The 23546-nt window shown below is 34.2% G+C and overlaps 1 protein-coding gene across 2 annotated transcripts in view; it reads right to left on the bottom strand.

The window, feature by feature from the left end:
* Positions 1-23546, bottom strand: part of PSME4 (proteasome activator subunit 4) — a 98198-nt gene that overhangs the window by 29826 nt on the left and 44826 nt on the right. For both annotated transcript variants that reach the window (XM_081589627.1, XM_081589628.1), the window contains 18 exons: positions 21220-21406; positions 20354-20443; positions 19569-19633; positions 19130-19280; positions 17873-17971; positions 17578-17647; positions 17046-17113; positions 16226-16441; positions 15633-15790; positions 14317-14412; positions 7008-7063; positions 6059-6115; positions 5797-5852; positions 5604-5702; positions 4116-4178; positions 3745-3840; positions 2107-2238; positions 332-541 (listed from right to left, as the gene is read on the bottom strand). In XM_081589627.1, coding sequence (XP_081445753.1) covers positions 332-541; positions 2107-2238; positions 3745-3840; positions 4116-4178; positions 5604-5702; positions 5797-5852; positions 6059-6115; positions 7008-7063; positions 14317-14412; positions 15633-15790; positions 16226-16441; positions 17046-17113; positions 17578-17647; positions 17873-17971; positions 19130-19280; positions 19569-19633; positions 20354-20443; positions 21220-21406 — 1969 coding nt within the window. The remainder of the gene's footprint in view (positions 1-331; positions 542-2106; positions 2239-3744; positions 3841-4115; positions 4179-5603; positions 5703-5796; positions 5853-6058; positions 6116-7007; positions 7064-14316; positions 14413-15632; positions 15791-16225; positions 16442-17045; positions 17114-17577; positions 17648-17872; positions 17972-19129; positions 19281-19568; positions 19634-20353; positions 20444-21219; positions 21407-23546) is intronic.

Below are 23546 nucleotides of genomic sequence, written 5' to 3'. Positions count from 1 at the left end.
AGGTATTTGAAAATTTTTAGATGATCTGCTCTGCATCCTCATCTTAGCTCTACTGAACCTGATACTTAATATATATACTTTGTAGCCTCGTGGTAGAAAACCACCCAGTTCTCTCCTGGCCATGCTTCAACTTTCTACTCCACCCTGCCATTTACAGTAACGATCACTAAAGCATTAAAAGGAAAGAGAAAACAAATGCTTAAAAAAAAAAAAAAAAAAAAGAATCAAATGCCAAGAAAATTATTACTGAAAAAGAGACAAGAAAAATCATAGCATTTTAACAAAGCAGCGTTTGCACTAAAGTTTGAATTTAAAAAATGATTTTGCTTACTGTGAAGTCCAAGCCAATTGTTTCATATTGCCGATGAATCTTTTCTGCAAGATCATCAAACAGCCTCACTATTGATGGCTTTTCCAGGGACATTGCTTGGCTAAGCCCAGAAGAAACAAGTGCTGGCCAAGTCTGTACAATACAGTCCCAATCATGAAGGTTTGCCAAGCATACACCACTGTGATTTCCAAGGAGACAATACAAGGCACCCTGCAGGAAAAAATGAAGATGAGAACTAAGGCACTGTTTAATTGTAGCCAACAAACCTACATGTTGTTTTCAAATCTACTCAACATTGATTATTTAAATGCTTGGTACTGGTTAGTAAAATAGATTCACACATTTAACATGTTACTTTTATAGAGATCCGAACTTGACACTTAAGTGCAATCCAGTAATATTTTCTAAGTCATTTAACAGATGGTTAGCTCAAAGAATGGCTATTAGTATAGAAATGTAAAGATTTGCTTTTAAGGATATTAGCTTCCATTCTAATTCTCTGCTACTACATTTATAAAGGCTGTGAAATCTGCCACTCTTTGCATTTTAGGGTATAATGTCTCCAGTACTTAAAAATATAGTAGTTAAGTCTGGTTGCCAAGTATCTCCCTAATTATATAAAAATTAGGTTACTTAATTATACTGCATATTTTTTATTAATACTAGTAAGGTCCGTATAGTCAAAGCTATTGTTTTTCCAGGAGTGATGTATGGATGTGAGAGTTGGACCATAAAGAAGGCTGAATGCCAAAGAATTGATGCTTTTGAACTGTGGTGTTGGAGAAGACTCTTGAGAGTTCCTTGGACTGCAAGGAGATTGAAGCAGTCAATTCTAAAGGAAATCAATCTTGAATATTCATCGGAAGGACTGATGCTGAAGCTGAAGCTCCAATGCTTTGGCCACCTCATGCGTAGAGCCGATTCATTAGAAGAGACCCTGATGCTGGGAAAGATGGAAGACAGAAGAAGGGAACGACAGAGGACGAGATGATTGGATGGCATCACTGACTCAAAGGACATGAGAGTGAGCAAGCTCTGGGAGATGGTGAAGGACAGGGAAGCCTGGCGTGCTACAGTTCGCGGGGTCACAGTCAGACACAACTGAGAGACTGAACAACAACAAATAGGAGTTCAATTAATCAAAATGATTCTGATGACAGCAGATACCTCTTTTTAAGGTACCCCATTTTACTGAGGACTTCCTCAAAGGCCCAACAAGCAAAGACTCTGCCTGCATGCAATGCAGGATACACAGGAGATGCAGGTTCAATCCCTGGGCTGGGAAGATTCCCTTGAGGAGGAAACGGTAACCCACTCTAAATATTCTTGCCTGAGAAATCCCATGGACAGAGGAGCCTAGCAGATTACACTCTATAGGGTTGCAAAGAGTCAGACATGACTGAGTGACTAAGTATGCATGCATTTTAGTAAAAAAGAGCTATTAGGACCAAATCATTTTATTTCCTGAACATTCACAATTCCAATCTGGCTTCTTAACCACCTTGGACTCTGATCCTCTTTACGGTTCTTATAAGGTCACTGTAACTTCGATTTTACTGACTTCATAGACAGTTTCCAATTTTAATCTTACTTGATCTGTCTGATTTTGTCCATTTAAACTGCTTTCAACAACATATCACCCAATGAGTTAGACCGTCTACAACCCTCTTGAATTAGATACCCGCCTTGGGGGTCAGCAATTCCATTACTGTGAAATTCTTTCAAACTTTTCTCCACAGTTCAAAAATTTTGTAGCAAAAACAAAAACACTGTACCTTGAACTGCTGTTGAGTGACATCTTGTCTATCAGGTCGTAGGAACCCCAAAACCAAGGGAATGATATCTCTGCAACAGAAGTTATACGCTCCCAAGGCAGCAAAAAATGTTTGCTGGGCCTTATTTCTGACCTAAAGAAAGTGTTATGAACAGACATTTATTAAATGGTAGAAAAACCACAAAAAAAAATTCCACATGAATGATTAAAACAAAGCAGTAGTAATTTACATGCTGTTGTAATAACAGAAAAATATACCAAAGCACATAACAAAAATGAGTAAATAATCATCTTTTTATCAGAAGGAAAGCAAACTACCACCAACTACACCCAAAGTTTAAGCTACACTCGTTCAATCATTTTTGGTAAAAGAGACTGAATGGAACTGATATGCATTTGTTCAGTAACATAATCAGCAGACTATTAAACTTTTTATTCTGAGTTATTCTTTTTTTTTTTTTTGGTGTAAAAAACCTGCATTTTCTTTATTTTTCAATACTTTAATTTCAGAACAAAATAAACAAAACAAAACAAAAAAACACAACACACAACATTCAAACCCCATGTCAAACGTGGAGAGGGATAGGGCTTCAGGCCCATGTATCCTGCCTTAGAAGGACAGAAATAAAACCACTAGACATCAGCTTAATGAGAAAAGTCAGACTGCCTTTTGCGTCTACATGAGGAAAATCAAAGACTTTCCAAAACACAAAACAACTTATACTTTTTAATGCAAATCTTAGGTATAGGCCACATATTTTGAACCCAAACAAAAGATTCAGTATAAATTCATAACCCATGAACTAGCTAAACAGTAATGAACAACAGCTCATTATAGTAAAAAGCAATACACTGTACATTTTTCAAACTTTTAAAAATAATAATTCAGGCAAAATCTCTGGGTTAGATTGGTTTCCTCATTTACAGACTCATTGGCTGTATATAAATCTCTTATAAATTTTTGGTCCTATGCTACCTAAAAGGATGCACCCCACAATTCACATGGTATCAACTTCCTAAACTCAAGCATAATGCCATAGAAGAATTATATGGCCTTCATAGGCTGGTCTTCATCATATGATTTAAGTGGTATCAACATTACACTAGCTACACTAGCATTATCTACTTTAGTTGTATTTTTAGCTATATTTTTCAAAAAAAAAATTTTGAGAAGCAATTATAAACAGCAAAAACAAATGTTATTTTAAAAAGAGAAGCAAAACTAATTTGAATATATTTGTAATTTAAAACAAACTTTTGATGCTAATAAATTATTTAAATTCCCTTGTTAAAATGGGGATACTTAATTTTTAGAAAAACTTTTTATTCTATATCAGAGTATAGCTGATTAACAGTGTTGTGACAGTTTCAGGTAGACAGCAAAGGCACTCAGCCATACATGTACATGTATCCATTCCCCCCCAAACTTCCCTCCCATCCCTTCTGCCACGTAACACTGAGTAGAGTTCCATGTGTTTTACAGTAGGTCCTTGTTGGTTATTCATTTTACATACAGCAGTGTGTACATGACATTCCCAAACTCCCTAACTATCCCTTCCTCAAAACGGGGATACTTTAGATTGAGTGTTACAAAATGGGTAAGAGGGGGACATGCCCAGAGTGTTTGGACTAGCCTTACCTGACTGTATGAACTTGTAGACAAACGAAGAAGATCTCTAATCATATCCTGATGTATCTTTTTGTATTCACAACCCTCAACAGTTAGTGTTCGCAGCTACAAAAAGAGACCAGCGTAAATCAAATCTCAAAGTTTTTAGTAAAAGTTCATTTAATTATGATGTAACACCAATAATAAAATATGTATCTGAAAAACTGTCATTTTAAAAAAGCCATCATGGTGAGTTCCTTGGTGGCCTAGTGGTTAGGATTTCAGGTTTTCACTGCTGTGGCTCAGGTTGAATCCCTAGCTGGTGAACTGAGGTCTCACAAGCCACATGCAAGGCATGCCCCTCCCGACAAAAGGTATCTTGATTTTAAAAAGCTATTTACCTCATGCTGCAACATTACTCTGTCAATCAACAGTGCTCTGATATGTTGTTTTTTCCCATGGAGCTGAAAAACAGAGTAGCAAACACTTCAACATCTTCCATGAATGCCTCAACAATGGGGTCCTCTGAATCCCTTAACAAAAAATTAGCTCAAAGAAGGTACAGGAAGGGCTTGTGGGTAGTGGAGGTATTTCACTTATTATAAAAATCATGAGACACATTTAAAAATATATTATTTCAATTAACTTTATGGCTAATTATAGGAATATTCCCTTTAAATAGCTCATACAACACCCACTTTTTCTGATGATTTATTAACAAATCCACGTGTGGGAGAGCAATGCAGCTTGTCTTTATTCAGCCAAATACAATATAATCTAATACTATAAATACAACACCAGCCCACTAAGAAAAGTTATTGACTCTATTACATTTATAGACTTTCTGGGTAATTGTGTATGTTTACTACAGAATATAACATCTTTTACTTTGGTAAAAATTATCTTTTAAGTTTTCCCCTACCCCCAATCTTCTACCTAGTCACTAAAGGAAGAAGTCTGGAACCCAGATTCCTCTTTTACACCTTCATCTCATTGGTTATCAAGCCCCCCCAAAATTCCTTCATTTTCAAAACCCCTTACCTCTACCCTAGCGCAGGCTATGCTTTCCCATCTGAACTATTACTACAGCCTCTTGGCTTCCAGGCTCGTTTGCCTACTGCTTATTCTTACAGCAGTGGCAGAGCTTTTTAAAATCCACTGAATTGAATATTGATCCTTTCAATATTCACATCAGATACGCTTAAGAACTTTTAATGACTTCCCCACTGCTGAATGTAAAACTGAAGCACATTCTTGGGACAAAACTAGAACTGACCTAGTTTACCTCCTGCCACTCTTACTTACAACTACTGTCCCCTAAGGCACGCCATGTTGGTACATCTCCCTGCCTTTTCCCATGTCAATCTCTTTGTTTAAAATATGTAGTACCCCACGCCTAAACAACGAACTCGTAAAACCTTTACAGTCTCAATTTCCAAAAAAAGTCTCCCAATGAAGAACAGTGCGATGATCATCAAATGGCTGATTTAAGTTATTCTTTCTTCCATGCTCCCAGGAGATCTTATATTGACCTCTCCTGGAGAACAAATTAAGATTAAATAAAACACAATGCTTTAAATTCATGCCTATGGGCAATTCCTACTTCTCATCCCTTTGGGTTCTTATATGATAGTGAGAATGCGGTTGCCAAGTTATCATACTCCAAACTGCCACTGAGAGAGACTAGCAAGGAAACTGACAGAAGAGGTTTCAGTAAAGTACATTTATTTCCAGGATCCTTTTGATTATACCGGGATATAGTATTTGAAAATCTACTATTTTTACTTACAGAGAAACTTCCTCTGTATGCTGAACAAATGCTAAATTAGGTGGTTATAGCAATATTATATACCTTTAAAATAAAATGAGTTTTAGGTGCAAATACTGACCCGATTTTCCATTGATTTCTTTACTAGGTTAAAGCTTTTCCAACGAGAGTCAAATTCATGCTTGTGAGATCCTTGGAACTGTAAAAGGTCTCCAATAATCTGTGCCAAAGAATTTCAAATTTTATATTTATGAGTTGTCACATCAAATCTGGTCATATTAATAACCATGCAACTGTGTAAATAATAATTGTACCTTTATGATAAGAAACAAGGACTTGGTATCATCTTCTGAATTATTAAGTATGTGGTCTATAATAGGAGGAAAAGAATTTTTGTTAAAATATTTTAAATTACCATAGGACTCCTGATATACTAGAAAAGAACGGGGAAAAAAACCCCACTGCCTGATATTCTCACCATTTATAATATTAAAATGGTTAAGTAAAAAGCACATATGCTATAAAATGTCTAAATACTTAGTAAAAAAAATTAGTTAAATAGATGTATGTACTTACTAAGAAGTTTCCTTATGACCCTAGCAATTGTTTCTCGGTAGTTCTCTCTGGACAGATCTATTTTTAAAAAATGAGAAAAGGCATTTTACACACATCGAATGCAGCCCAGAGCTTTGAAGTTTATATTAATAGTTATGTCAAGAAGAGATAATGTATCCAGGAAGAAAACAAATCGGTCTGTATATGGGAAAAGAATCTAAAAAAAGTAGATACATATGTGTAAAGATTCACTTTGCTGTACACTTCAAATTAATACAACACTGTAAATTAATTGCAACTATACCTCCAATAAAAATTTGAAAAAAAAATGGGTCTGTCTTTATCACAGGTGGTTAGTAGCTTGGCATGATACAGAATATCTATTAAAACCTTCACAGTTATAAGAACCTGCTTATAAACCTTTATTATTAGGCAGGCAAGGAGGAGGGAGACAAAACTGTCTTTGCCAATATTTCAAAGGCTCTATTCACTAATTATGGACCAAAAATGCATAAGATTCTTTAATTAGTTGTGGTGACCCAAATCAAACAAACATCTAATTAATTAATATAAGCAATGAACTCCAATGTTAATCCAGCAATAAGGAAGTGTGCTAAATTTCTATTAATGTTAGATTCAGAACATTAAATTAATGTAAAATGTTTTGCATAAATCAAATATGTAAGGGTTTAGCTCAAGTATAAAATAACAATTCTAACCATAAATGAGCATTACAATATATGGAAGTCTCCCTTTGCACATAGAAAGCATCTATCCTTTAATGGCTATTCTTTATATAATAATTCCCCACTTTCTCCAGAAAAAGCAAAGATATATTGTGTAATTAATATTCATTTTACATATAAAAGAGACTAGAAAAGTGTAACTACAGAATTATCCCATCTTAACCCTTGTAGAGTAACTGATGAAAATAATCCACACAGATTTACTCAGATTAGGATTCACATACCATATTCAAGTCCAGTATACAACTTTGTCTCTTCCAAGGACACCATACTTGGTACCCTGTATAAAGACAAGAATGCCTGTATTTATTAACAATACAAAAAGGAGGTTTAAAGGGAAAAATGTCATTGCTAGAATGTTTAGATGATCATCTTTAACACAGATCTCTCATCTTCAACACTTCAATTCTTTACTCTAGCCTTCTGAAGACTAATGGTCTATCTGTTTCAGTAAGTACAATATTATTCATCTTCAAAAAAATGTTAATTAAATGTAATGACTTTGGGAGGGGATTCACTGCCCAAATGAACATAACACTGATATTCAATATACAAGTGTAAAAGCTTAAGACTGATGATAAACATTTATACAAGGAAAAGTAAACTTTCAATGTTATAATAATGGTTAAAATAAACACCAAAAAAATCACCATCAAATTTTACTGTAAAATACATAGCAGACAAGCTTCTTTAGAGAATCATTACTCTTCCTCTTACAACCAGCTAAAGTGATCTCTCCTAACATCTGCAATAAAATACCACTACTTCTGAAGATGTTCAGATGTAAAAATACTACATTCAAAGTCACATTTTAGGTACATAAGGACAGATTCTACTGGGGAATATGAATTTTTATATCTAAAATATAAATTTTCTTTAATGAAAAACATTTTATTTCAAAATATGAGATTCAATTCAATAACTTTTTATAAACAAAGATTTTAATACTTTCTAAGAAAAGGAAGAAAGGAGCAAATTGCCAAAGAAATATGATATAAGTGTATCTTATATAGGGCTAATTAGTAGTCAATAGAGGTTTTATAATTATTGCTCGTAATTCATGAACTACTACTTGTAAAGAAGAAAACACTATTTTTAAATCAACACCCCCTGCCGATACTGCATTTTTGTTTTTTTAAGTTGAACTAAGTTATCTCTATCCTAATAATTGGTTGCTATGGATTCTGGGATTTATCTAAATGGGTAATAACATTAAGATTACTAAAACCCAATTATTTAACTATGTTCCTTGCCATGATGTGGTGCCTAGGACAGCAACAGTACTGTCTCAAGTTTCAAAACCAAGTCTACAGAATATAAACAAAGAGTGGTAATATTTCTTAATATAAAATGTTAATTTGCTTTTCAGAGAATTTCAAATTCAAATTGTTCTTAAAATCTTGTTTTCACTCCATAAAGTTTCAACTTTTGGCAACAGCGTGCAAACTTGAACATTCTGTAAAAATGTGTATGATTGAAAAACATATATGCATACAGAGTCTAGTCAGTAAAAAATAAGATCAGATTCTTTCACAGTGAACTTCAAGGGGAGTTCAACATCTTTACTGAAATTAGATTTCACCAAGAAAGAGAAAAGGCTGTGCTCAAATAGTAACAAGCATTAGGCATGAAACTGTTAATCCCACCCCCAAAGAGCAGGGGAAGTACTTGTCACAAGCTATCACAAGAGAACACAGGTCTCCTCCTTGCTGCTAATAAACGTAATACAACTGTACCTTGCCCAACCCATACCTAGTACCACATAATATTGAACCAAGCATGCATTCTAATTATTGTCACAAAATTACTCTTAACAAATGAGTTTTTAAAAAGCAATCTCTATAATAAACTATCCTGAAAATTTTTGTACTGTATCAAACACACAAGCAAACAAAAGGCTATCAGTTAGGAATCTGAAATGTTTTTTTAATATGCCTGTCTGACTCTGCTACTGCCAATTACCACATTTAAAAACAAGTCTCATCTAAGGGTCCCGATGCTAACTGTAAAAATCCACATGTCACTCTGAACTGTTTCCCTATCAGAAAATTGAAAAAATACTATCATTTATTATACAATTATTTAAAAACATATCAACCTGAATGGGATTTTAAAATACTTAAGTAGTTTATTTAAATTAAAATGGCTTCAGCGTTTACTTTTAAAACCTGAATTAAAACACATCTTGTACATCTCAAGTGCACAGAAGGCATCTGTTTAGACATATATTTCAGCTTTATTTGTTTTTATACATCTCAAGTTTCTTTTATGCTTATTTATCTAAGATTCAGTTTTAATTCAGTTTTAACTGATCTCTTATCTAACAAATTAATTAAACCGATTGTACTGACACCTTTTATACTGAATGTTTCTCAGTGAATACAAATATTTATGTTAAATATTTCTTCTGATCTTTCTTTAAAAGAAGAATTTTCTAAAAGAAATCTCTCTCCATTACTCAAATAAGACTCGTATCTCTTTGTGGCTACATTTTAAGTCTATGAGTGCTGGGCTGTACTCTCCCATACTTAAAACTGCTCTTGTAACTTTTAGTTATGTACATAATCTTTGCCAAGTAGACTTGAAGTGCCATCAACAATTATAGATCTGCATTCTGATTAAATACTATAATAACAATACGTATAATTTAAATCAAATACCACAACTCCCCCACCTCAAGTGAAATTCATTCTACTCATTTATTGGTTCACTTTTACAAACAGTAATATAAAAATAAAATTCTGACAAACAATTTCAACACAGCATATTATAAATAATATTAACTATACAATAATAATCAAGTTAACTCAGGTTCACAGCAACTACACAGTACCACCAAGCCACCTAATTTATAACAAGATGTGTTTAATATTTGCACCACTTAAAAAACAAAGTTTTCTACAACTATGTTATTTGTACCACAGGATGACAATCTTTAGATCTGATTAGAACTATGAAAATAATTAGATCTGATTAGAACTTTGAAAATAATCACTGGTGGGAAAGAAAGGATGGTGAAAAAGGAAGAAATGACCAATAACATAAAAATAAAATATACAATACAAATCAAATATGCAAATGAAAGCTAGCTGAACTGTCACAGAACAACTGCAAACAATAATTCTTCCTGTCTGTAAGTGGAAGAACAGCCTACCCTTCCCCAAATCCCTCCCCTCACAAATGAAAACAAACATAAAAGGTATAAAAGCCAAGTCACTAACAGATCTTTTTTTCCCCTCAAGGTAACAAGTGTTTCACAACAGACAACTGACCTATTTCTGTGTTCTGTTATCCTGTTCAATCCTGGGCACTGGCAATAGCTATAAACACAAATGAAAGGCTGGCTCTTGCTCTACCATGTGAACAAACGGTTTGCCAAGTAAAGAGAATCTTACATACCGCTAGGTTTAATATGAACTTGGAGCCTAAGAACTCCTTCCATGTCTGACACACAAATTTTTAAAAATCAATGAAAACAGTCAGAAGGTGAAATAAGGAGAAAACAGGGTTACTCACCGTGGAGTAGTAACTGTTTCCTTTTCTGTGTGCAGCTCCCCCAGCAGAGCTGGGTAGTTTCCTGGAGGTGCCAAGAGAGGTTAGCTAGCCCTGCCCCTCAGCGCATAACAACACATCCTTTCACATATTCATGAAATGGTCTCAACTCTTAGACCTTAAGTATGAATTTTTTTTTTCCAGTGAAAAGTTAGTGAAAGCTGAGATCCTAAGAATGATTTAACTAAGAATGACTTAACAGATCTATCAGAGGAAAGGGGGCACAAAGTAAGAAGAAATATTTGAGATGAAAAATGATGACTCCTCTACCTTGAGTAACCCTGTTTTTATAGATGTTAGTTTTTTGCGTCCTGCGATAGCTGGTTAGACCTAAAAGATTCTAAAGAATGGACTGCAAAAGGAGAAATTAATGACGATTTGAGGATTAAAGGCAAGTGCCCAAAATTCCTATAGGACCCTGGAAAGACATAATCCAATTTCCACACTTTTAAAGGCAGAACTATGAGTATAAATTATATCACAGATATTTCTATGAAATCATTAACTAAAGGTTCCAAGAGCAAAATAGAGAGGTCACATTTTAAGATTAATTCAGTAATCTTGGTATCTACAAAACTGCTAAAATTTCAAACTGAACTAAAAAAATTTACTCTTAATTACCCTCAAAGGCCCTTATTTCATCCATCCTTTGAAACAGTAAAATTTATAGTATGTACAAGAATTTATAGTACAAATTTATAGTATGTTCTTAGTAACCTTATAATGGGAAAGGCCAAAAAGTACAATGTAGATACCATTAGATATGTAATTAATACTTAGGACGACAATCAACTCATCTCATCTAAGCTTTTTATTTTTTTTTAAAGTCTCTATAATTACATAGCACGGAAAATTGTTTTTCACATGTGGTAGCTATTTCCCTCAACAATGGAATTTTGAGACTATCCCATATACTCTATCAGGAACTAAGATTTCCTTACAGGAAAATTCAGAACTAAACTAAACTTGTGGTTTTTTTATTGCTGCAATTTGCCAGAAGACTAATACTACTAATACATGTACGAGACAAACTTAATAATAAGTGATCTGACAAAAAATAATTAAAGCAGCTAGAATATTTTACCTGAGATTTATGTAAGAAAAAAATGTAAGGTTAATTTTTTTTAAAAAGAACTGAGCTGCTAGGTGCTTCCACAAACTGGACTGGTATTTCAGAAAATGCATAATGTCCTACAATACCACAGCCAATTGCCACAGCCACTCTCGATATTAACAGGAGTGACTTCCTCAGACATCTTAGGCATTACACTAAAGCACTGGTCACCGTTATGTTTCCTTTTCTCCCCAAGTAGGTACATTTTACTCTATCTCCTTTGGAGTAATTCATGTCCAAAATAAAGAGTTCTTTTCGTCTCCTAGTTTCCAATTGACCTGCTACTGATCATCTCCAAGAATTATGCTGCAGATCTTCTTTCTTCACACTAGGCAGTATGATTTAATATCACACAACAATGGCACCATCAACTGACATTTGATTAGTTCTTTCAAATCAATTTACACTGAAGAGATTTTAATAATTATTGACTGTATTAGGATAAGTGTTTTAGAAATTTAAAAGGCCAACTTTGTTTTATTATACTTTGGTGAAAACTATCTTACTATCTGCAAAAAAAAGGTGAAATGTTATATAAAGTCAATGTAAAAACTCACACGTTGCCAAAATAAATTAAAATTTCAGACGAAGATGATCCCAGTTAGAAGTTGGTTTAAAAAAAAAAAAAAAAGAATTCTGTTACAAAATAATTCAAGCCCAGGGAAGACTTTACAAACTCTCTTTTCTTACAATTCAAAAGCAAAGAAATGCTCATTCATCTCTAACTGTCCTTTGTATAATCATGACCCTGAGTAGGTGTATGTAACTACAAAGAACCTTCAATATGTGTATCGTTCAAGGATTAAAACGATTGAGGTTTTCCTTGTTTTATATTTTACTTCATTACTATGTGCTATTAAATATACAAGAAAACATTTTATATTTATAATCAAAACATTAAAATATATAAACATATTTATATTAACATAATTTTGTATTACTTCATTACGTTTATGTTAAATTTTTACTCTAAGTGAAAATTCTAAAACACAACACGTTGAACAAATATTTATTTATTTATTCATGGCTGTGTTGGGTCTTAGTTGTGGCACATGAGCTCTTGGGTGCGGCGTGAAGGCTCTCTAGGTAAGAAACATGGGTTCTGCAGCCCCATGGCATGCGGGATCTCGGTTTCCCAGCCAGGGGTGGATCCCACGTCCCCTTAATTGAAAGGCAGATTCTTAACCACTGGATCATCTGGGAAGTCCCTAAACACCCCACTTTTAAATCTAAATTATCTTTCCTGGAAAAAAACCTATAAAGGGATATTCATGTCAATTTTATAGCTTATAATGTATAGTGAAGGGGGCCTAATTTTTATAATTAGGCACTGTTTTCCTTATTGAAAAATGCATTTCATTATATACAAATCTAACTAGCTTTGTAATAACCAAATATATGGAACTTTGGTCCTGACGCACGTTAGTCGGAGAGGATAAAGACTTTGCTTCAGTTCACTGACACAGAGCACATGGCCCTATGCTGATATGAACTCCGACGGAAACTTCTAAGCCTCTTGAGTTGACCCTTGAGCAATGCATCCTGATCACCATTCATTACTAAAAAGTCCTCTAATTACATACACAAAAGGTACATGCCTTTGTTCTTTGACAAACTATTGAATTAAAGGACCACACTTCTCAACATGTTTAAGCAGAACTAAGTTTACTGATATAATCAATTGATGTGTGAAGCAGCCTTTTGGTACGCCTTAGCCTTAAGTTATGTTCTCACTATATTATATACTGTTAAAGGGCATCAGGAAAATCAGAACCATTTCTGTAGGTCTCTCACTTTAAAACAGTGTTTAAAATCTCTTGAAAAAATCAATTTTGGTAAAGCTGCTCTTATTATAAAACTATAAGGCTTGATGAAAAACAAAAGTTCTTTAAAAGAATTCAGTAAATTTCTAGACAAACTTAAAATTGATTTCCTTACCTGAAATGACCCTACTTCTCCCTCTTAAATCTAATGAGTAATCTAAAAAATTCAGTGTCTAGAAACAGTTTTTAGGTAAGTGAAGTAAGTGGGAATTAGGAAAAAGTATGACTCCAAATGACTAATTATGTAGGAAACGTAAAGACAAGCAAGCCATTTTAAAACCACTCCTTGAAGCTTAAGATTCTTGTTGCAAAATCAACAAATAATTCTCCCCTTGTGTTCTTCTGAGAGGGCAAGGGTCCCTTCCTTATTTTTGTGTGATTTTCAGTAACTTTCTCAGCAATAAGATATTGGAGTTCAGAGAAAATGATCTAAGACGGGATGCTGAAACTAGCATCTACACACTTGGAAAGTGACCTACAACTTGGATATTGTTGATTTCATTTTAATTTTTTCAACTTAAATGGCAGTACTGACAATGGACTAAATCAAGGCATTCATTCAAAATAATAATACTCTGAAAAGCACTTAAATTAATAAAAGCAACTTGGTGGGTCTCAAAGGTTCAACATCAATGAAAAACATAGAACAAATTTTTATTAAAAAAAAAAATACCCCAGGTTTTTTGCTACAAAATCTTTACCAGTGATAGACCAAAAAAAAAAAAAAGCGCTTTTCTTTCTTTTTAAAAAGAATTTATCTCAATTAACTCAGTAACCTAACTGATTTAATAGCTGTAAGTTGATATTTTACAACTGATTATCACTGGAAGTTATTCGATCCTAGTACCATATGCAAAATCTGAATAAAGCCCTAAAGTTTAGACCTAAACTGTGCCTCAGTTATTTTTAGCCTAACAATGACAAAAAGGTTAAAGTTATACAGAAACAAATCAATAACAGAACCAATGACTCATGTGACTAAGTCTTAAAATATATGCCAAATGGCAAAACAGCAAAATATATAAAATAGTTATCTTTACTTACAAGTTAGTAACCGGCTCTCCTTTCAATGGAGGTAGGAGGTTTCCTGAGCCAATTAAACAGTTGTGGACTATAGTCAGACTCTGCAGAACATCATCTCTAGAAGAAATAAAAAACATTTTCATATTTGAGAAGACTCCATATCTCTATTTAACAAAAAGCCTTGCAGAGTCCAAGGTGAAGTACAAGAACTTTATCAAGTGGGAATACACAAAATTAAGCCATAGAAATGATGAACATTTTCAGTTTACCCACTTAATAGTATAAGGTAATTAAACAGGTATTTACTGATAATATTTAAATAATCTAAATACTCACAAGTAACAACGACTGATTGCCCTCTGTGAAGCAATTCAGAATTTAATTCCCTGTTTATCCAAAGATCACAACCACTAACAAAAGGGAAAACTATTACAGAAGATTCCCTACTACAGTCTATCTTTTTAAATGGATAGAGTAGGGCATGGCAAGCCACTCCAGTATTCCTGCCTGAAGAATCCCCACAGACAGAGAAGCCTGGAGGGCTACAGTCCATGGGGTTGCACAGAGTTAGACACGACTGAAGTGACGGCACAGGGACTGCTCTGGCGGTCCAGTGGTTAGGACATGGCACTTTCACTGTCGAGGGCCCAGGTTCAATTCCTGGTCAGGGAACTAAGATCCCACAAGCCATACAGCAAGGCCAAAATTTTAAAACAGACTAGGTAAACATTTACTCCAAAAAGCAGTTCAGAGTAACACACAGCTGACCTAAGTCAATCATACTTCTTCCTCTCCCAAGCCAATTCCTAGTGAATTTGCTTTTTAAAATTTCCTGTTATTTGATACATACTAATTTTCTTACTATATATAAAGTAGTCTCAAATAACTGTTTCCTGTTAAAGCTCTTTGGGACAGAAAAAAAAAAAATCTTAGGGATATTTCTCTAGGTAATAGTAATACCAAAATATGAATTACTAAAAAGAAATGAGCCAGTAAAAGCTACAGTGTATCTAGAAAAATAGGCATTTCCTTACAAAGTAGGCATATTTATACACACTTCCCAAAATATGCATAAGTGAAAATGCTAAGCAGAAGGCACTAAAAGCAAACTAGAAAAAATTCCGAGTTTTCCTATTTCAGATGTTTAATTATGAGAAACTTTCTGCTGCTAAACTATAAACCATTTTAAATGAATTTCTAATCACATTTATGGGAGGCATCCAAAACACACCTTGAAAATGAATACATGTGATATGCCACAGAGAGAGGGAGAGATGTGAAAAGAATGTTTTAGTCCACAACTATACACCACTAACTGATTATAAAAGAAAACTAACCTAGACATTTCGAGTTCTCCATCCCCGCAATACTGGAGTTTGCTGAGCTCAGGCTGAAGGAAAGAGTCCAACAGATAGAAGGCGAAAGCCACCTCTTCAGAAGAAGGAACATGCCACTGGATCCCCAAATTCCACAAGTCCCCTGGTTTACCCCAGTCCTACAAGACAGCATTTAACCAGCAATTTGAGAATTTGGGTGGGGGGGCGGGCAAATATACACACATAATTTAAAAGGCTTAAAAGAAAATGTATAAGTAAATCAAACCTAAGGCAACAAATGCACACCAAAAAAACATTAGACATCACATGATTCCTTCATTATCATTCCTGAAAAAGGTCTCCGTGAAGAGCCACTCAAATATGAGTTTACTGAAACAGTAAGTTTATGTGAGGCTCTTATTGCACTTTGCCTTCAAGTTACTTTTCAAGTTTAAAACATTTCAATAATAGTTTTAGTAATATAAGTTAAAAATAAAGAAGGTAAAATAAAAAAGCAACAGTTTTGTACACAATAGGGGAAAAACCCACACTTTGAATCCCTTAGAAAAATAACCCAATATATCCTGGAATCCTAGATTATTGAAAATGCTTGCCTTGATAGGAAAGTATTCAGAAGGAGGCTTGTCAAAGCCGCCTGGCACACTGCAGTACTCGGTAGGGTAGATAAGTGTAGTAGAACGAAGAAGGTGATGCAAAAGGTTACAAGACAGAGTGTAACCCTGCTTACAGGTTAAATGTAGGGTTCTTTGGAGAATCTTTACAAGCTGCTCCCTATAAAGAAGCAACTTCTTCCCATCCACTCGAGTAATCTAGGAAGAAAACATTTGAAGATATTTTGTTTAGAACATCAGGAATCAATATTTAAAGTCTATGTCTGGCTACTAAAGTTGTCTAAAATAGTAACAATGTTTCTTAAAATGGCTTTAATTCATTTTAAGATTGTCATTTTAATTATATTCTAACAATGAATCTTTCTTAACATCAAAAACACATTTTCTATGTTTAGGCTCTTAAGTGCCATAGTAACATCCTTTTCAAGAGTGTAGCTCCTGAAAGAGACAAAACTTAACTGGACTTCTCTGTTCTTTAGTTCCTGAACTAAACTGTATAGGAAACTGAAGTTTGATTGATGGCCAAATTTAAAATATGGGGAGGGGGAAGATGCTAAATCTGATAAACTTTTCAATTAATGAGTTATCCACATTAGAATTAAAAACATTAGGCATGAAGCAGTCAATCATTATCATACTCCTTTCAAAACAAGAAAATGGGATTATCTGCTTTTTGTAGTCAGATCCAAATCTTTCTAAATTTACATGTTTGGAAGCCAATTTTTCAAAAACACAGGATACATCCTCAGAGTAAGTCAACATTTTCACAGAAATATTTTCTTATTCCACAGATTTACAATACCTCAGACAAAAGTTGAAGATTCCACAGTAACTCCTTATCTAGCTCTTCTTCATTTAATACATCCTCATCTAAAAATAGCAAAATAGTATCAGTGGGGGAAAAAAACAACAATGAAATCCATCATTTAAAAATATTTACATTTAATACTTCTAATAGCAGAGAAAAGTCTGTTTTAGGAAGCTTTTCATTCTTTTGTCGTTAAGCTGGGTTTGCTCCAGTGGAGGTGGAAACTCAATTTTCAAAAGATAAACACACCAACCAGGACTCCTGCCCCTTCACATCTCACAAAATACCTTGTATTTTTTATGGCAACCTCTGAATGGTTCTTGTATGTATGAAAACATTAATTTAATAGAGTAAAATTTCTAAGCTACCTGTCAATCTGGATGATAACCTTGTTTTAAGCAGTTTCACCCCAAACTGTAAAATTAAAACACTGCACAGCTTAAAGAATCTGTTTTCATCAGTAGAGTTGTAGAAACCAAGAAAAACTTTCAAAATCATAAATATAGATAGTAACCTTAAGACTTACTCATTGTAAGCTGAGTTATAACACTGCAGCAGTGGGGAACAAATAGCTTCAAAGATTCCTCTGGGCAGCACTGAAAACATATTTGTTTGTATAAGTAAGTTTTTTTTGAGAGGCACAAATATTTAACAGTCACAAGTACACACTAGCACTATTTTCAGAGGCAAATAAGGGCTGTAAGCAGCTATGAAAGAAATATGTGTATTTTAAGAATGACAAGCATGTCTAAAATAATTAACCACATAAAACTGTTGTCTATTGATTCATTACTTCATCGGTCCAAAAAACCCCAGCTCACCTTGACTGCAGCACGGCACATGTCTGCCACCATACGTCCTGCAACTCTTGTTTCAAATATATGTGAAATAGAAAAATTAAAAACCTTCTGAAGGGCCACCTATTAAAAGATAATGTAAAAATGAAAATGTCTAACTAGCATTTTTAAAAAAATGAAACATCTTTTTAAACGCGAAAGAAAATGTTACTCAGACTATACTAAAAAATAATTAAGTAGGAAAAATTTAACCACCTGAATATATAAAGATTTGTTTAATAATATTATATTCAGGTCTATGAACAGCCTTTGCACAAGACCCTAATGTGAACGAAATATTTGAGGCACAAGGTTTTATTTGCTATAGAAATGCTGAACACAAAACTAAAGCTGCTGGAAGCAAATGCAATTTAATTATCTTGCTGGTCAATTTAAAACAGAGGGAATATTGAGGAGTATCTAATATTTACAGTTTGTTATTTGGACAACTACAAACTATAAGTACTTCTCTCTCCTCTAAATGATGTGAAGCATTCTACTTAATTTTACAATTAGACAATTTTAATTACTGAATGAAGGAATTAGCTCTAGACATGGATTGACAAGGCTGAAAATTATAAACAACTCGTTTCAGAAGATTTTGGTTAAATAAGAGATTATTTATGTTAACTTCTTTATACTAACATAATCTTAGTAAATATCTCATGCAGCTGCAAGGCAGTTTAGCTTTTAACAAGGATAAACACTGTATAATGATAATCTCAGATGGAGAAAGAAGAAACAGAAATGGAAACAAAGTAAAGGAATAAAAATATATAAAGTTTCTTCACAGTCAACTCCTGTTATGTGTAGTAGTTATGCTCTATGAAATTGCTGTGGGCATTGAATTAGCAAATATTGAACCAAAGTTCTTAGGGGAAATACAGGATTAAGTTCCCATAAGCCTCTCATTACATTGTCATCAACTGATGGATATATAATTTTATGTTTCTGTTTGAAGATACCTTTTTTAACATGTATTTATTATTATTATTTTGGCCATACCACACAGCATGTGGGATCTTAGTTGCCCACTGGGGACTGAACCCATGCCCCATGCAGTGGAAACATGGAGTCATAACTACTAGACTGCCAGGGAATTCCTCATCTTTTTCAAATTTTAATATGGAAAGAAAGGAGAAGCTGGTATGACACGCACATGAGTAACCTGAAGTTCAATTTTTAAAACATCAAATAAAACTACAAGTTGGAATTTAGCTCTTTGCAGCAATGCACTCTTACCATAAATATTTCTTTGGAACATTGTGTGAGGATTGTACTAAACGTAGAAGACAGACCTAATTCGACCAAACTCTCCAAGTGAGTCATTTTCTCAGTCTCTGTCTCTTCTCTTGTTTGCTCCAACGTGCTACTTTCTATGAGTCCAAAGCATCTACATAACCCAAAGAAAATAAAATTTTAGCAACTAAAAACTGGCTTAATATTTTTGGTTGATTTGATTAGATAAATCTCTATTGTCAAGACAATGCAAATGGTAGGGATTTCATTTGTACATGGCTCACAAATCAATTGTCCCTTTGTAACCTCAAAAGAAGCATCATCCTTGCATAGTAATTAAATACAGCTTGCAATGCAGAGCGAGGCTAAATTTTGCTGATTCAGGACATTGTTATTTTTTAATGTCTATCAGACATTAAATAGATCTGAGGTACCTGCTTACCTGTCCATAAACTGTAAGACGAAATCCTCAAATTCAGCTGTGGCAGAACAAAGTTCTCGCTCTACCTGTAACATGTCAATGTGCAGAAAATTTTCAAATAGGCTTTCATTTTTTCCCCCGAATAAAACTCAACTATAGTCTACAAGATACATCTAATACTACATTATTACATTGAGCACTGTGAGAAACAGCACCAAATTCCCCTATCAATTTAGAATAACTCATCTACTCCCCAGGAACCAAAATAAGTAGTAATTAACATCTTTTGTAAGGGCCAAAAACAGAAGTTCCGGCAACAATATTTTAAAAATCAGTAAGGGTTTTCAAACTGCTTGTGTATGTATAAAGGATTATCTCACTAGTTAACCATCTAAATGCCAAAAGTAAGGTAATACCATACATGTCATAAAGAAAATAGTTCTGAAAAAAACCAGATAGTAATGATGCCAATTTCCTCAACAGATTTATTCCTAACATAAAATAGAAAAACAAAATGCCATCACTTTATGCTTAACAAAACAAAAAGTTGAAATACACCTTTTCATTTCAGTTGTTTACTGGAATAGCCTATTTCTCACCCACCCCATTTGGTGTGGGTGCTCTGCAGACTATATTACCAGTAATGACCTGGCCCTCCATTCATATCACTCTAGTCACAAAACAGTAATTTTAAATTGTCAGCACCTCTGCAAAGCTGCTTTAAAACTTTCAAATATTACTATTCATATACAGTAGGAATTAGAACTCAGCTGACCAATCTTTTTACAAGCAGAAAGCATCCTTACTTCTGTGAGGTCATTTCTTTCCTGCAGTACAGATGAACAATCTACTAAAGGCACCAGAGTGGAAAATGTTGCTATAAATTGGAATGTGATCTATGGAAAGATGCAAAAGAGCAAACATTAATCACATAGAGTTCTAATTCCAAAATACACATATACCATAAGCTACTATCAAGTACCAAAGAAAATTACTCTGAGGGAAATACCACAACAATCTTTCTGAAAGCTTTTTGCTTAGAACTGAACATTTTAAGGTTCCTCACAATTAACTAGCTGTTAACTGAGTAATGAAGTTGTACTAAATTTATTTTCATACGTTATTTATTAGATTTAAGCACAAAGCTTTCTAACCTTTGGTCACTAAGAAGTTACTTGGCTTCCCACCAAAAATGTAATATTAACTAAGTGTAGATAGAAAATGCTAATGGAGAAGCTGGAGACCAGGGAAGAGGGAAGATGAACAATATGGTAAGTCAGGTTTGTATATTAATTAAGGGAATCTAGCATTTCACACCCAGTAATTTTTATCATGCTCCTTGTGACCAGTGCAAAGAGAAGTGCAAATGATCATATGCTATGATTTTTAATGGATCTTCTTACAGAGAATAGGAAATCTATAATAAGCTTTAAAACACTGTATGATCATAAATGCATTCAAGTTACGGGAAATGACTTAACCTAAGGAAGACCTTATACAGATCAACTAAGTGTTCATGGATCTAAACTTGGGCATCTACAGGTATAATTCTGCTACCATTAAGAACTTTTACACTTTACTGTGTTCTAAAGAATATTTGAAGAAAAAGTAACAGGATATCCATTTACACAATTAAAACTTACATAGAAAACAGAATTACAAATATGCTCACCATGCATTTACTAAAGTCATTCGGATCCACCCCAGGCAATGCTCTCATCAACAGAGGTAGCATGTGTGTTGGACCTTCAGGAAACCACTTGCTCCCTGATACCAAACTGCGGGCTACTCCAATGACACAACTTAAAGTAGCTGTGAGCTGGTGAGGTTCTGTTAAAGTCTCTAGTGCAGGATATGTTCTGCAGTTTGAAAACAGAATTAAAAAAAATTTCCATGACAGATAAACATATTACAGAAATAAAGGCAAGGTACATGTTTCCCCAGTTCCCTGACACCTCACCACATTTCCTCATGCCAGTTCCACAGTGTAAATAATATTAGCTGGTAGATTTCTGCATTTTTTCAGCATCTTAATCCATTCCCACATTCCAACAGTACTGCACCTAATCTAATCGTCAGTGATTATTAGAAATCAGCAATAACACACAACTACTCCACTCTTCCCTTTTAAAGGAAAAAACAATCTTACTAAAATGTTCAAGTGTCTATTTTATACTTTAAAAAAGGACTGTGTTCTAAAGTTGGAAATCAGCTCTCAGAAACATAAGAGAATATTCTTGACAGTAGAGTGAATAAAACAGGGGGAATAAGACAGATGCAATCTTTGATCACTAAGTCAGTATTTAAGAACTAAGAACCCTCACTCTATGGTTCAGTGATTTCACTTTTGAGACTCTCTCCTACAGGGGGAAAAAAATCCAAACGCAGTTTAAATTCTTAACAGAAAAGGTAAATAAATAATAAGGACATTTCTAAATAAAGTAGGAAAAAAGGAGGATTTCTAACTAGGATTAAAAAATATAACCAAACCTATGTTTATTTTTAAAGATGAATAAAACAAGCCAAAAATGCTTTAGCAGAGGATGTCTTCAGAAGATGTAAAATCAAGTATCTAAAATTTTTTACTTTTTAAAAGACTTTCACTTGGAGATTCCCTAGCAGTCCAGCGGTTAGGACTCGATGCTTTCACTGCCTTGGCAGCCCAGATTCAATCTCTGGTCGGGAAACTAAGATCCCACAAAGCATATGGTGTTGTTAAAAAAAAAAAAAAAAAAAGGTTTCTGTTTTTCTAAAAGAGAAAAAAAAAAATCTACAAAAGATGGTAGCCAAGCCACTTCTAAACAGGACAAAATTAAAACTGAGTCTCGAAAAGTATCATTGTATTGTCAATTTTGTCAATTTATCATCTTAAGATCACATATGATGCTGGTATTATATCTGTCCAAAAATTAACTACTAAAGAAAAATGTGACAAATAACAGTATTTGTATTTATAAGCTTTGTTCCTTCAACTAAAAATTTATCTCACCAGTCATAATTCACCACCTGGAAAACAATGAAATAAGGCAAAACAAAGGGAAAGCAAAGGAATACCAAAACATCTCAGAGTTCAAATTTTTAATTCTGCAAACTGAAGTCGCCCCTTGAGGCAAGTCTCTCCTCTCCAAAGAAAACCAAGGGACCCGCCATTGACTGACAGCTCCTGCTTCCATGTGGAGGCCAAGCAGCAATGAAGAGTGAAGGCTGAAGATAAACTAGAAACTGCCTAACTTTCACATTCCATTTCCTAATTAAGTTGGACATGCTGGAAGTTTCAACGCCCTAAGACATGTACACAAAAAGACAGGGGAGGTTGGAATAGTGATGTCCAACTTAAATATTTATGGCAAAGAAGACAGGGCAAGATAGCACAAGCAACTCCAATTACAAATAATGGAGCCTCATTTTGGTAGGATACTCTTCGCCAAGTAAATGTCATCAATCTTCCTCTCTCAACAGCGAGTCAGAAAACAGGCTGTCATCTGCATGCTGCCAGTAAGGACTTTGGACAAATCTGAGTTTTAGGAAACTCAGGCCGTTAGATCCCTCTGGGCTCCAAAATCTAACATTCTTCTTCTGCTTTTAACAAAGCCATTTAGAGAAGACTCCTAAACCTGAAGTTCAGGCAGCAAAAAATGAATAAAAAAAAGCTTAAGCAAGCTGCTCATGAACACGCAAGACCACTGTGAGGGCTCTCTCCTGTGAAGCATACCAAGCTTGTATTATGACAGCAACAAGGCAAATGGAGAACTATTTTTGTTACTATTCCAACATACAAAACAGAACAAATATGATGAAACTGACACAGTAGAAATAATTCACACAAGGTTATACATACAATACACGAAAATAATAAAGCTAAACAAATTTTCTTCTCTCACTGACCCTAAGAAGCGGATATCCAGAATTATTGTCACTGCCATTTTCTCAATATTTAGTGACATTCACATTTCGTGAAACAAAACAGCCAGAGGTTTATTTATGAGCAAAAACTTCAAT

The sequence above is a fragment of the Giraffa tippelskirchi genome, chromosome 4 (genome assembly GCF_054371585.1).
Source record: "Giraffa tippelskirchi isolate mGirTip1 chromosome 4, T2T-mGirTip1v1.2.pri, whole genome shotgun sequence".
Taxonomy (NCBI): domain Eukaryota; kingdom Metazoa; phylum Chordata; class Mammalia; order Artiodactyla; family Giraffidae; genus Giraffa; species Giraffa tippelskirchi.
The sequence above is the reverse complement of the archived record's forward strand: the minus strand, read 5'-3'. Positions and strand labels throughout refer to the sequence as shown.